This window comes from Camponotus vicinus, unplaced genomic scaffold (assembly GCF_025532165.1).
Source record: "Camponotus vicinus isolate PSW18456_S1 unplaced genomic scaffold, iyCamVici1.0 SCAF_4, whole genome shotgun sequence".
Lineage (NCBI taxonomy): Eukaryota > Metazoa > Arthropoda > Insecta > Hymenoptera > Formicidae > Camponotus > Camponotus vicinus.
This window is the reverse complement of record NW_028141976.1, coordinates 12168427-12184436: the sequence shown is the minus strand read 5'-3', so window position 1 is coordinate 12184436 and position 16010 is coordinate 12168427. Positions and strand designations below refer to the sequence as shown.

The 16010-nt window shown below is 30.4% G+C and overlaps 2 protein-coding genes across 5 annotated transcripts in view; one reads left to right on the top strand and one right to left on the bottom strand.

Annotated features, from left to right (window-relative positions):
- The first annotated feature begins 368 nt into the window (after positions 1–368).
- LOC145971221 (short neuropeptide F) overlaps positions 369–16010 on the top strand; it is an 18740-nt gene continuing 3098 nt past the window's right edge. Inside the window, exons 1-3 of the mRNA XM_083098643.1 lie at positions 369–464; positions 7011–7112; positions 10987–11168. Of these exons, the coding sequence (XP_082954769.1) occupies positions 7025–7112; positions 10987–11168 (270 nt within the window). The 5' untranslated portion in view covers positions 369–464; positions 7011–7024. The remainder of the gene's footprint in view (positions 465–7010; positions 7113–10986; positions 11169–16010) is intronic.
- Positions 6841–16010, bottom strand: part of LOC145971215 (uncharacterized) — a 21541-nt gene continuing 12371 nt past the window's right edge. The window contains exons 15-17 of one of the 4 annotated variants that reach the window (XM_083098631.1): positions 9617–9763; positions 7576–7776; positions 6841–7493 (exon numbers count right to left, since the gene is read on the bottom strand). In XM_083098631.1, coding sequence (XP_082954757.1) covers positions 7731–7776; positions 9617–9763 — 193 coding nt within the window. In that variant the 3' untranslated portion in view covers positions 6841–7493; positions 7576–7730. Of the gene's footprint in view, positions 7494–7575; positions 7777–9447; positions 9764–16010 lie in introns of those variants that run through there. The other 3 variants (XM_083098630.1, XM_083098632.1, XM_083098633.1) reach the window with 3 other exon arrangements.

The window sequence follows — 16010 nt, the reverse complement described above, 5'->3', positions numbered from 1 at the left end:
TCGCTCTTTCGGGTATCACACGCGCGTCTTCTTCCATAAAACATCGATTGATCAAGTTATCTTTCGTCGATATTTCTTCATAGACATCCGCAGTCCGGTATCGGAACGATTTCTTAGTGAAAATAATTCCGGAACATAATCGCGACAGCGAAAAGTACCTTCTATCTCCCGTGGTCGTCTCGGCGCGCGAGAGAGTGGCAAAGAGCTAGAGGGATGAACGGGGGTAGGGCAAGAAGAGGACGCTTGCGCCCCATGACCGCGTGGCCGCTTTCGAGCCACCTGTGCGCTTACCCTCTCTCTCTCATCATCTTTCTCTCTTTCATCCCCCATCGAAGGCACAGCGGCTTCCTATATATATAAAGGGACCCTCGGTATTGCCACACTTCGCATCATTACCGCCGTAACGTGCAAGCCACTCAATCTTCGCTCGTCATCTGAGACTAACGCTCAAGAATTTGAACGCGGTGAGTTCGACGATTTATTTCGTTCTTCCCTATTCCCTCCTGTAAATTTATCTCTTTTCTCTCGAGACGGATCCTGTTACTCCGAGTCTACATTCTGTGCGTGTAAAAAATCTGTTTTCTTTATTGCAACTTGACTCGAAAATTATTAAATCTTGTTCTGACTACAATAAATCTTCACTTACTCTCATTTGCATATTTAGCGGATTTAATATTAAGTTTACCGTATCTGAGTTAGACTTTTGTAATATGTAAATTATGTTGGAGGTGAAAGAATTGATGTTATACTTTATATTTAGAAAATAAAATATTTATCATCGAGCAACAAAATTTTGTTACATTCATATATAATTAGAGAAGCTATTCGTATACATCTATTAATATAATTCTATGTAATTAAAGTATGTTCCGCCTTGAAAAGAATTATTATAAAGAGTAGTTTATATATTCTGCCGATATCATTTTTCATAATAGCATTGTGATAAATGACATATTATTATAGTCCTTATTTGTTACTTAACTAAATAATATTTATAATACCAATCACAATAAAATGTTAGTTATTATTTATTTTATTTTTTATTGCATTAATTAAAGGATTTGCTTATTCTAAAGCTTTTATTTAAATCGCACAAAAACAGCGTCATTAATAAATATCAGTCAACTCATTTTTATTTTAACACAATAACAATATATTCGAGAATATTAAAAAATATAAATTTAATATAAAATGCTCCTCTCTCTCATGCTCATTTAATTAGATCTAGTTAATGTCAAATTTATATTTTTCCGTTGGATCAAAACGGCAACAATCGTTTATAAATAATCGAGAATAAATAAATTATATTTTGGTTTCTCGCAACTTAATTAAGTTTTATGTTTCATATTTATTGACAAATATCTCACACACATGTGTGAAAAACGTATTCTCTCGTATTTATAGATTAATGCACATACATGCAGTCATGATAGACATACCTATGTATATCATAATAACAAACGCGAACACGTTATTCAATTATATTATCCTTTACGCGACTTAATGATGATGCATAATTATTATAAGATTAATTCTAAGATTCTAAGTTTAATTTAACTTTTTAATATTAAAATAATTCTGTATGTTTCAGAAAATTATACCTTTTATTATGTTATAGAACTTTTTTCAGAACAAGACTGAAATATTTAAAATTTTTCCAAAAATATATCATTCTGATATATAAACAAGATAGACGTTTAATTTAAAAGCATTTGGATACTTTTTCATATAGTTTATAGATAAAGTCATAAATATAAATGTCATCAATGTAAATAATTTAATTTGTCATCATGCTTTTCAATATATAATTATTAAGAATATTTATATATTGAAAACAAAAGTGTATGTTATATTTACTTAGTTGCTGCCATTTTTTTTCTCTTGTTATCTTTTATAAAATCAACTACTGAAATCTGGATCAGAAGTAGCAAAGCAGCGCGCAACTATTGCCTAGATATGTTCAATCGATAGCAATTTAAACAAAAAAGAAAAAGCTTTTGTACTGGCTATAAAAATTGAGTATGCTGCCTTTATGATTATGATGTACGTAATCCATTGAAAATATATCGGTCACCCAGTCATTCTTTTTTATCGTAACGTAATGGGTGATAAATTATTAACGTAGGTCAAAAGTATAAAACAGAGGACAAAGAAAGATTGATACCCTGTAGCTGAATTATATAGGCTACATGATTGGCTGAATATTTGCAAATTGCAGAATGATTTGATTAAATCTGTGTAATTATTTTCAATATGTACACACACACACACATACGCGCAAGTTATGTTACCATGTACATTATACGTGTTTAATGTGATATAAATCGTTATTGCTGTTTTAAATTTTACGTTTGAAGTTTAGCTTTATTATAACATTATTGTCGTACATATATAATAATGTCATGATAATGCAATTATCACAAACAGGAGTGTTTAGGGGCACTTACACAAACATTACGCATGAAACAACAAACCCGAAAAGCAATTAATTACGTGGATTTTGAATAAACAAAGATGTGTTTTTACAGTCCTCTCGTGTCAAACGTCACAAATCTTGAAAATTTATAAGATAATTTTAAATAAAAAATTTTATAATTTTGTCACCTGCATATTATCATTTTTTACTATTTCTTTAACGATTATATTTTTCAAACTAAATATTAATTTATCATTTTTCTCTCTATTGGGCTATTATGCAACTCGCGAATTATATTCTACAAGTAAGTAATATTTTTACATTTAATTCTTAAATAATCCAAATGTGTATAAGCTCTCTTTTCCTCTTTCCCTCTCTTTCCTTTGAATATATTTATATCATTTATTTTCACAAAATCGCAAATTTACAAATCCGCTTTTCGCATACATAAAACATAATTTCTGTTATACGTCAACGTTTTATTAAACTTTTCAACGTAGGAATGCGTATGTGGGACATACGCATCCACTGAGTATTAAATACCGGTGCCATTGTGTGATCAAAATTCATTTAACTTACACGTTACCTGCGGCTTGTATACACCTGATGTAATTAAAGTCAGCCTGGGGTAAGCGAGTAACTTGAAAATTTAACGGGACAATAAGTAATTGTAGGAAACTCTGAAACATCGATACCTCGTAAATACGACGTATTCATTACATGAACGAAAATTTTTTGAAACGAAGGTCTTTTAAAATTTAATTCTACCCTAAATCAATAATCCGATAAAGTCGATTATTTCATTATTGCGCAACAAGTTGCAGAGTATGCTTCTTGCCATTACACGCTTGTTAAGACATTTGATTAATGATTAATTAGAGAACAATCATCGCGATCGTCACATAGAAACTAGACTATGAGAACGATACAATAATTGAGTTTTTTATCGCAATGTTCTCCTTGTTCGGTTACCGATTATATAACAAAAATTTAATTACTCTCTCTTCTTCGAGCGCTGGCAGGTAAATATATTAAAAGTCCTTATAAGTGATGTTGCGCACCCAAGGTATCTGCAAGGTACGGGAAAGGATAGTCGATGAAGCAAAAATATTATTTCACCATCTTCAGCGGTACCTGTAAATTATTTATGTCCTTTAAAAGCCTGCAACACATCCTGAGTAAAAGGATGGGCAATTATTGCAATTATTTCTCGGAAGCACGGCAAGCAAATTGCCATTAATTATCGTGATGGAGAAACGTAGAATATTTCTCTATGTTAATCTCTCTAGTATTATCTATCAAGAAGCTTTGGAATTTTCAGATCACGTTTATCGTTTACTTTTCATGAGATGCTTTTTTTGCTTATTAATAATAATAAAAAGTTTGTAATATGCAAATATTTTTAGTTTGAAAATTGTTAGATTATATATTTTAATTTAACACATATATTTAAAAAATACACATTTCTATGAAGTCTTTAAAATATCCAGTTTCGAGGACATTTACAATTCTTATCTATTTTTTCATTCTCTCACATACTCAGTTTTTTAAGAATTATGTTAGTTTAATAAAAGCTTAATTAAGCTTTAATAAAAGCTTAATTAAAATCATGGTTATTAAGATTGCACTCAATGAAAACTCTATGAAATTGAATTTGCGAAAAAATGGAGCGCTATTAAATTTTAAACGAAGACAAACTTCTTTAAATTTATGGCAATATTAAACAATTTTAAAATATTATGAAATAACTGTGTATGTATATGAAATCGTTATACAAATGGGAAATGCATTTACGCATTATAAATCAATTATATATAAGCGTATATTATGTCTGGCTGATATATATGTGTATATATAGGTTCAATATCGAATATCATGAAGCGATTAAACGGATTTACCCTGATAAATGCGGTGTGAGTAATCAATATGTCATATGTTGTAACGCGCCCATAGAATTAATAATGAATTGAGATCGACAACTTGGGATCCATCATATACCATGACAATTAGCACTGCAGCGACGTAAATTATGTTGAATTTCTGTACGATCATAATCGTACAAAATTTAAAAAAGAATTTCTATTTGAATGAAATACATGAAATGAAAAATATATTGAATATTTACTGAAAATATACTGAATATTTACTGAATGTCAAATAGTGTATAAATTTTCGAAAACATTGAATATTTTGTTGAATATTATTTATTTAAATATATTATATAATTTTGATCTTTCATAAATAAATTTATAATGGCTTTAAAATTCAGAAGTGTTATATAAATACAGAAAATATAAAATAAATATCATGATATTTCTCTTATTTTCCTGTGTGATTCTCTCGCTTGTGAAAAAAAACATTGCATAATTTATTCATAATATAATCTGTATTCTTGGATAGAAAAACTCGTAATCTTCTCTTTAGATGAGTTACAATATTGTTTGAATGTTAACAGTCTTTACATTAATAATCTGAGAATTTGTAATGAATCTTTCGAGAGCAACAAGGGAATGAAAGTTACATTTGCATTAATGTAATTTTTATCTTGAATAAATAAAATGTAATATTCATACGTTTTATCATTATAATTAAAGATAAAAAGAAAGAAAAAAGACTTTAGAGCGACATCATATTTTGTGAATGACGAAACAACGAAAAATCAGGAAAAATTGTTAGGTTTTGGATAATTTATTATGCGAATATACAGGTAGCCTCTCCGGAATTTCATATCGTCAGCTTATACACAGGTATTACATGAGTGAGGCTCTCTTGTCCCATGGTCGCGCATTAATATCTCGGTTATATCTCTGAATTACGCAATTGTAATATAGATCCACAATGTCTGCATATATGTATATAATACATATCCTCATTCTGAGTCATGTTAATTCTATAGCGTTACACGGATTGTCCTGATATGATTTCAATGTGAGGATGTCATATACTTTCACGCGATATTATCATTAAATCATCCAGTCTAGTGTCGTGCGAGAAAACAAATTAGCAGATATATTTGCACTTAATTCTACATAGTTTGCGTAATCCATGCACGTTGTTTCACGGTAGACTCGATCGGCCTCTAAAAAGAATCATAATTATAATTTGATGAATTATTCAGGAAACGCAGGATCGATGGAGCTGATGGTTTTTTTTCTCCTACTCCCTAGCTATTACATGATATAAATAGCTAAGATAGCTGACTAGAGGTATCGAGCATATAGAAATATGTGGCTCGTTAATATTTTAACTTTGATGACACCGATAACGTGACCCGTTGTGAATCGAGGGCGTGGGTGCACTTCAACTCATGCTCTAAAATAAGTTGAAAAATTTTCTCGATAAAATTACGCTCTTGAAATATTATTTATTATCTGCTAGTAAAAAACTAGCTATATTTGTCCTATACGAGAAATTCATCAATGCCAATATATTGACAATGAAAAATTGTCTCAAACTTTTGATAAAAATTTACAGAATTAGATTTACAAAATAGTATATACGTTACATCAGCTCTAAAAATTGAGAAAATCTTTCGATAAATGATGTAATTTACATGAGTTATATATTTCTGCAAGTGTATCGTGTAATTTCTGTCTTTCAAGATTAAAATATTGATTTTAATAAAAAAATTATAAAAAATCTTTACATACATACAGCGTATATTGCTCTTCTCGTTAATATTTAATTTTTTTTTAAAGTATTCATAGATTAATGTTCCATTATAGCATGCAACTATAAATTTTATATTATTTATTAACTTTTATTTTCTCAATTTTCGCAATTTAACATTCCTTTTCAAAATGAAGTAGCAAAAGTAGCATTTTTTAAGGAGAAGAACAGATCCGGAAAAAATAAAAGATCTAAGATTAATAATAATTATGCAAATTATATTTTTCACCTTATAATTTCCCATAAATAATGTTCTGATTCAGGAACAAATGATTCAATTGTGTATAAAAAGGCTACTTTAAAATAACTACAATAAAATAAGTGAAGCTTATAGCAGATAATAATATTAATTTATACACATTAACGTAATAAGAGACGCGAATTTACCAAGTGACTTTGAAACAAGCATTACATTTGGCTCTTTATAACAGACAGATGATTTAGCGGAATGTTCTTGACGATAAAATTATTATAACGTCGCTTGGAGGCTTTTGCGCTTCTAAAGGCAATGCTTCTTGCTTCGGCGGTGTTATTCAACGGTAAAGTTTGTACTCGGCGTATGTTACCGTAGGCGGTCTTGAATTTACTTTACCTCATTTGTTAAACGTTTGCAACGTCATTATGTCATTATGTCAAAAGTGTTATATAATTTTTGGAAGAATATATATATATATATATATATGTATATTATATAATGCAAAAAGAGCTCCTTATAAAACGAAACGAAATTATGCGTTGCATTTTATTGCGTTCGAATTATGAGGAAATATTCGACAATCTTTTATTCTCACAGAGTAAAAAATCGTTCATTGCGTTACGTTGATTAGATAACATGTTTGATACATATGCGCGCACTCAATATAAAGCTAAATTAGATTAGGCGAAATCGATATAGAAAATAAACGAGAATCCGTTTTGATTGCAGAAGATATAAGCGCCATGTATGCTAAACGTTGCGCCGCTCTCGTCCTTCTTGTTGTGACAGTCGGCCTCGTAAACGCCACCGAGAATTACATGGATTACGGAGGTAAGTCACACGTTTTCCGAAATTTAAAATTTAAATTTTTTTTTAAATTTTTAAATTCTTAAAATTTTCAGTCTTCTCCAATTAATGGAATTGTCGCACAATCACAAAAAACTTTCTTGTCTCTCTCCTCTCTTTCTTCAAATTTTCATTAATATTAATTGCTAATCAAACTTTCATTAATATTAATTGCTAATAATAATTAATTATCGATAAACTCGTATTTTTTAATTGCCAGACATCTTTTCCATGTTCTTATAATTAATTAATTTGTGGGTGCAAAAAAGCCACGGAATTGTTGCTGGCGAAAGACTTAACATCTTTCAAATCGATCTTGCTAAAACGCATTAGGTAATTTTATTCGCATTATACCTTTAAGTGGCACTAGAAATTATGTACTTATGGATTATCCGTAATTTTTGAAATAAGCTTCTTATGTTTTTGTTGAAATTTGTTTGAAACTCACCTGATAAATCCGCGACATCGCTCAATTCTTATAATGAATATTTCTCGCTTCTCCGAGTAACTCTGTGTTCTTCTGAGCTATTTTCTCGTCATGCTTTGCGTAAGTCTCATTAAAATTTTACTCTCACTTGGTATGATAACATGTTTTGTATTCCATTACCGGTAATGCGTATCAACACGAGACCATCGCCAACGTCTACCACTACAATAATTAATGATCGCAAAGGATGGTTTATTAAGCTGGTGGGCTTCTAGAGATGATTATAGAAAAAGCATAAGTCTAATTAAATCTTTCGTTATATTGCTCGCTAATACGACGGCTGATGTCTCGTTATATTTCTCTGAGAGATTATTTTTTTATCCTCACGTGTAAAATAATTTACTCGGTAATTCGTATATCATAATTCTTATATTATAATACGCAGAGCGTCTCATAACTTGCACGAGCGTAGTTTTAATGACATATTCTCCGACCCATATGAAGCAAATTGTAAAATAAAATATTAAGATATTAAGGGAGAATTTCAGACATAAAGGTGAAAGACATATTTAGCGAGACATATTTAGCGTTTCGAGTAAAAAGTCCAGTTATACTTTGCAAAAAAGAGTGATAAATAGAATAAAATAGAATAAAATGAGAAGGAAGAATCAATTTTAGGCTTTTCAGGGAAAAAGAAAAAGAGAATTTATATCGCCATTTTCGGAAAAATTATCCGTTAGGGTCTTTTTGTTTTTAGATATTTATAATCGATAAGTTTGATAAAAATAATGCCAGACAGATTTAACGACAGATACGTAGAATTGAATATTGAATATTATAGTTATAAGTGAAAAACTTGAGCAATAAAATTTGAGAAAATTTAACAAGATTTATAAGATTTAAAGAATTAAAAAGTTTTACATAGATACATTTCTCGAAAAAAAAAACAAACTTAAATAATCTAAATTAAACTTAAAAAAGGAGAGACTCTAAAATAATTAAAAAAATAATTATCACAAAAATAAGATATTAAGTTGATAGAAATAATTTTCATTTCGATTTGCGCGATATTAATTGCGATATTCGTTGCGAATCGAACGTTGAATACAGACATGGGAACGCGATCCCTCCCTCGAAGCATTCATTTATTCTCATTTATTGGCAGAAACGTTTGTTTGTGAGCCACAGAATGATTAAATATTATTCGTGTCACACAAAAGATAGGACTTCGTTATAATTCGATCCTACGTTATTTTGCTTGAAATTCCGCGCGCAAATCAGTCAAATCTCTCTATTCAATAAAATCCGCTTATAAAAAGGTATTTCTGTCACTCAACAATCCCTCTCGAAATAACATCGTCATGACATCGCCGTTTCCAAACAAATTATCTAAAGATCTTTTTGTCGTACATAGGCATTTATGATCGATACATTTCAATCGTGCAGCGACTCATGCATGGACGAATTTAAATACGTGATATTTTTCTTGGTAAAAGCGCTCGATCGATCGGCACAAACTTCGAAATTAGTTCCGCTCGGTTGTATAGTTTAATATATATATTTCGATTAATCATTTTTTTATATTCAGAGAAGAACAGCGTCAATTTTCTTTTCGAAACGATATATTTTGCAGTTTCAATGTTATTATTTATCAAAAATGCATCGGGGAGAAGTTATTATATAGCAGAATAAGAGCAGGCTATTTAGCTTCATGAAGATAATAAAATTTAACGTAACACGATCCGCATTATACAGAAAAGGCAATGATAGCGTTGCGATAGTCAACAGGTGTGTTGAATAACCCTGTCTACATTTAAACTCGTACTGTCGATTTCATTTTTCTTACATCAATTCGCAAAACATCATAACTTTGCAATAGATGTTTTTCTCGTATTTTTTGTTTGCGATTTGTTTTGCGAATAGAAACTATTGGGTCGATTGCGTGTACGAGCGCGGTGCGGTTTTCGATGAAAAACCGCATGTGCTTTACATCGCGCTTTCAAATTTTATCGCAAGTTTTTCACAAAGTTCAAAAGTGCCTATCCAATCGGAAAATGGTTACCTATTTGCCTTTGTGGAATATCGAAACATGCGGAGAAAATTCCATCCTCTGTATTCTTGCAAGGTCGACACGTACTCCGTATATTTAAAATACAAACGTCGCTTTTTATCTTCGTTTAGCTTTTGTCGAATCGTTATCTGAAAATAACTACAGATACATATACACATTTTTCTATTTTTTTATAACATAAAAATATATAGCTTTAAAATTTACACCTCTTGTTATTTTAATAAAATAAAAATTATTTATTTTAATAAAATAAAAATTAATTTAAACAGATAAAAATTAATGTAATGTAAAAAATTCTCTTCTAGTTCTCTTTAGTTTCAATATACTTTATGTTAAGCGCAAAAAAAGTGATACAAACGTAAAAAGTAATTTTTCAGGCTTGATGATTAACAGCATAGCTCATTTTAAATTTCAGACCTCTCATTGTCTTTTAAAATTTATTATTAGAAATTATTTTGTCTCTATAATCTCGTAGAGATAAAATACAAAAAATACATATCGCTTTTTTTTAAAATGAAATTAATATCATATAATAAAAGCGCCATAGTTCATAATACAATATATGTGTACATGATAAATGATACGTCGAATAACGTTAGCATCGATGAAGCATTTTTTTTTCATAAGACGGTCTATACGAACTAATAAATATAAATAATCATTATAGCGATAATATATAGATTATATACGATAGTATAGCTGTATAACTATACGCCCACCAATTCGTATAGTGAGCTCTACGCTCTTATACGGAAAACGCTACTTATCGTAAAACGTTTTAATATCGCATAAAACGGACTTGTAAAAAGCATCGTATTTTCTTTCCATTTTCATATAAAAGATGGATGCGCGCACACCTGATTTACATTTTTCTGAAATAAGACACGACACCTACATATCATATGGAAAGATCGCAGGGGAGCATTCCAGAGATCAAGCTTCATCAATAATAAATATTTTTGTTTTCAAAATTGTAAGATAAATACCTTAACGCAAATATTGATCAAGATCAAGCAATTTAATGCCGTTTTCCAAGGCATAATTAAAATATGAAAATTTTATTTACTGATCTCTCGATAACAGAAAAAGATTCGATGATGAATTTCGATGCAGATTTCTTCGCAACAGGATTTACTGATGGCAATCGGAACATGATAGCAACATGATGCGATTGCTGATACATCATTGCATGTCGATATGTGGGGGATTAAACCCTATCAAAACGGGAGTCACGTCAATGCATTATATTGACATTGTTCACGATATCGCGATAGTGACGAGGAAAAGGCGTGTTTCATCGTCATTCATCTCGTCTCCTGTCGTGGAAAATCGGTGATTGACGATTGTATTATGTGTTGCAGAAGAGATGGCGGAGAAAACGCCCGCGGAAAACATCCACGAGTTGTACAGGCTTCTGCTGCAACGCAATACGTTGGATAACGCTGGTTTTAGTGGCATCCCGTTGGAGCACCTGATGATCCGCAAGTCGCAGCGATCTCCGTCGCTGCGTCTTCGATTTGGTCGTTCTGGACCGCACGTCTCCGTAAGTTCTTTCCGTATCAAGAGATATAATCTCGGATAAATGTCTTTTTTTTTTTAAATAAAGCTTTAATGCTCTCTTAAATTGAAATCAAAATATCATTGATTAAAGCAATGATACAAGATTTCACCGAAGATTAACGAGTATTTCATTAATCTTCAACGAAAATATTTACATATGACAGTAATATTTCACTGAAATGTCAAATGTAATAATTGTATATATTTACTAGGTGTAGCTTTTCGAGTTTTTTCTATTTATTTTGGATTGTAATTTTTTGGGAAAAGCACACATCTAAATGATAATATATTTGAAATGAAACTTGCTATAAATTTATCTCATACATAATATGATAATATATATAAGCTGCATTTTCTTTAATATCACTGAAACAATCATTATCATTAACTAATTCTTTCAATTAGATTCCACTGATTTAGTGTAATAATTATAAAATCATCAGTGATTATTGTGTTTTTCAATGATAATGCTCTGATTCCACTTAAATAAAAGAAAATGATAAAACATAAAATATCTCAAACATTAATGGCAGAGTGTTTCATCTCAGATTTTATATATCTCTAAAAAGAAAAACATAAAATATTGTGAAGCTTTTTCATCTTTAGAAGGATATTTTAATTATTTTTTTTCGAAATTATACCAGCTCAGTTTTGAAAATTGCAGTGCAATAAATATATATCAAAATCTCAATTTATAATTTCTGTGAATTGTTTATTTCTGTCTCTAGTATATTTTTTACAACACGATATACGAGTTCTAAGAGAAATTAATAAAATATTATATTATTGTGTTTTGTATTATTCAAACAAAAAAGACTACACTAATATTTATAAGTCTTAATCCTAAACTAAACGTGATATCTTTGGATTATTATAGTTCTCTATGAAATAATCTTTTACCTTATTAATGATTTTATATAATTTTTCATCTAGAATTAAATTATGATATTAAATCTTTCAAATTGCATATTTCTTATATTTACGCTAGTTTTATACGACAAAATTAAATATTAAATGTAATGGTTGTAAATTCATGGAAGATATTAACTTGAGAGAGATCAATGTATTTTAGTAACTTGTTGAATTTTTGTATACGAAGATATTTATTCACCGACTGAAATTATTAATTTGATTAAATATGCAAGTCAAGATTAATTCTATATGTATATTTATTAAATTTTAATACTCACTACTCTGAATAATATAAATTTTTGAGTGCATCTTAAATTATAACTTGAACATTTAAGTAAAATAAAACAAATTTTAACAATGATACAAGACATAATACAATCGATCGCGAAGAGAGACTAACATAAAAAAAATTGCACAAATTTTTTCGTAATTTAGTAATGCGCGTTTAGCATGTTGACGACAACGAATGTTTTGCTTGAATTACGGAATTACTTCAGTCTCTAGAGTGCGTACAGTTTAATTCATAATGCTTTTCGCGAATCCTCTTTGCATTCTAATCTTAATGTGGCCTGTATTTCCTGGGAGATTAATTTTCTCGTAATTAGTGAAAGTAAAGCAACTCTTGCGAAGCAAACTATAGTCGCGATATGCATGTAGATTGTCTCGCAGGGCAACACGACAAAGATTATGATACGGTAATTAGAAAAATAAGGAAATCGCGTCCTTCTCGAGTATTTCGGTTTTAAAACGAGAAGACATCAGGCGGAATCGAAATCTTATTACATTTTAGACGGTTAGAAAATATCAGTTGACCTAATATCGTGCAATTTTTTCGCACTTTCTTTCCGTCTAAAAATCAATTCAGAACCGATTATCCGTCAACAAAAAATTCCATTTACCATCACTTTTCTAACAATGTTATTTCCATATGTATACATTATTCTAATTTTATTTATTATTTTACCATATTTGATGTTGTAAGAAATCGCTAAAAAATATAAACAAACCGTCTACATTTTGTTTATGATAAATTTTGTAAAATTCTCATGACTCTATATTCGTGAAAGCAAAAGGCTGTTCCGCTTAAAATATCTCAACACCAGCCGATAAACAATTTTCCTTTTAGCATTTGTTAATATTCATCACTTGGGCAATGTAAGGATGCCCTATTTATCAAATGTATATGATTACTAAAAATTGGTGCGTTCCGCGCATCTTTATTATACATATATGAGTTTGAAAGAAATGCGATTTGATTTCGAATCTACGCGCGAAGGAAGATGTAATAAATCAATTTTACTTATTCTTTTTATTTCAATTTTGAATTTTATTTTATGAACATTATATGCATGATATGTATTATGGAAATATGTGTCTCATAATTTGTAGTATGTCGCTGCTGAAAAGCTAATATACAGTGTATATGATATACAGTGTAAAGAACAGATACGGAATTTTCGTCTTCAAAAGCCTGACGGAATAATTTTATGTCACCTTGTGCTCGACGAAGCGCGCGACCTTTTTTTAACAAAAATACATTGTCACGTCTGTACGTCGAAGAGAATGTCTTCCTGCGGCCAATATGATGTACAAATATGTAAAAAAAGCACTAAATTTAATCGCGCAGTGGAAGAACCAAAGAAAGAATCGATGTCTCATCTCTTTCGTAAAAGGGACAATATGAAAATCATTTAACATCGATTTTTCATGTTCAAAGTTATGTCGCAGTAGAAGAACAAATTTATATTCTTCTGATGTATTTCTATAATTTTTTTAGTATTTATCTTAGGTATTTATTATAGAAAAGACTTGAAGCATCTCTTCTCAGTTAATTTTAAAATAAATTATAAAAGCGATCTCCTTACTACTTTATAAGATTTTTCTCTCTCTCTCTGTGTTATTTATTCTGTACTTGGATAAGACGATATTTCGTTGACTTGTGTAAGAAAAAGTATGTCAGCTAGCAGTGAAGAATCATGAGACGTTTAAACATCTTGAAACGATCATGATAATTTAATGAAAAATAGGCTTAAATTTTCCAACAAAGAGAAACTGGACTCTCTTCCTCGCGCAGTTTAAATATGTTACAAGGGGGAGAACTCTTCTCGTCTCAGTGAACTTGATAATTATCTCCTCGCAAAAAATTCTCCTCCCCAAATGGGGGATACCACGAACTTTAGTATTGTCAGCAATCACGACGACGACAAGCGTGACAAGTACAAATTTTCAAGATTGATGTAACGTACTGAAATTCTTATCTGTATTAGCAACCCACCAACAATATCGATTTGTCAATGATTTAACACGACACACGTTTCTTTTCTTTTTCTATAAATATATATAGCTTGCACTAGTAACTCAAATATAACATTTTTTTATATAAACAATTATATATTACATATTTATATATTATATATTAATGAAATGACACTTTTTAAAATAGAATCAATGTATTATCATATTCATAAGCAGTGATCAATTGTAATTATAGCACTGAAAATTGAAATTTTACGGATAAGATCAGTTAATATTTTTTAATAATTTATTTTTCAATGAAATATATTCACTGATCTTTGGTAAAGTCTTGTTACTACTTTAATCAGCGACATTTTTACTTTTTAAGAGAGCATAATTTATAATAATATTTTGATATGCGCGACGATATGCGTGAAACATAAAGATGATCATTCGTAGACACAAAGTTACATAGCATATTTATATCAAGGATATAACTCGGATAAATTATTGAAAATATATATCACGTAAATTATAATAACAAGGAAAGATATCTTGTGTAGAAGAAAATTAGGTTCCATTTTCCTATTCAATCATGCCTCACAATTTCTTCCCTCTAATAAGATCGTATTAAGTGTCATTAAGGAGAATTCTTCTATATTTTTTACAAGGTTCTTTACCAAGTCTTTTCAAATTACACTTGATTGTCAATCTTTTGTGATTGACCACACGTGTGTACATTTGATCAATATAATTTCTTGCTCTCTCTTTCTCAGTTTATATATATATATATATATATATATATATATATATATATATATATATATATATATATATATATATTGTGACCGTTAATTTATTAAGGGCTAATGACATTAAATGACCGGTGATAATGGCCCACGGCACACCTTCGGCGCGATCTTCTAATATAAAAGAAAAGTGTTTCTTCTCCAAAGTAAAATATATGGGCGCCAGGTGCGGGAATCCGCACCACTCTAATAAAATTTAACGTACTGGCAGTACACACACAAAAATGCAAAGCTCTCAGAAAAACCGCGACGGACGCTCGGCTAGCCCCGTCTCGAAATTGGTAGAGGGGCGGTACGTTTTAATAATTCACAAGGAAGGATCGAGAATACAAGGTGGCTGCAAATAAAACATAATATTATAATAACAAGAATTGATATATTTAATACATGAATAAATTTCAATGACACACAAATTCGCGTGGATGTAGAACGGATCTATACAATTGATTATCGGATTATTAGCCGGCGGCGACGGGCCGGCATTCGAGCGCGATCACCGCGGGATCACGTGTCACGCGGCAAGAAGAAAGCGTAAGAGAAAAGTCCCGGAATTCCGCGCTAAACGAGATTTGTTAGAGTCTCGGCAGCTACGAATCCCTAAATAACTTTTAATAATGAGCACCGCGGTGTCGACTCCTTTAATGACATCCGTCTTTCGTAAATAGAAATAATTAATTATAATAATGGATCTACTCGCCGCCCACACAGTTAACAGAATCGATTATAGATGCGAGTCGATTATACAGATCTGCTGCTTTAACGAAAGAATTGAGCGACTGCTAACGTATCTAACATGGACGGTTGAATCTAGGCATGAAAAATTATAAATAACAATAAAGTATCAAACGATTTGAGCCTCGGAAATATGC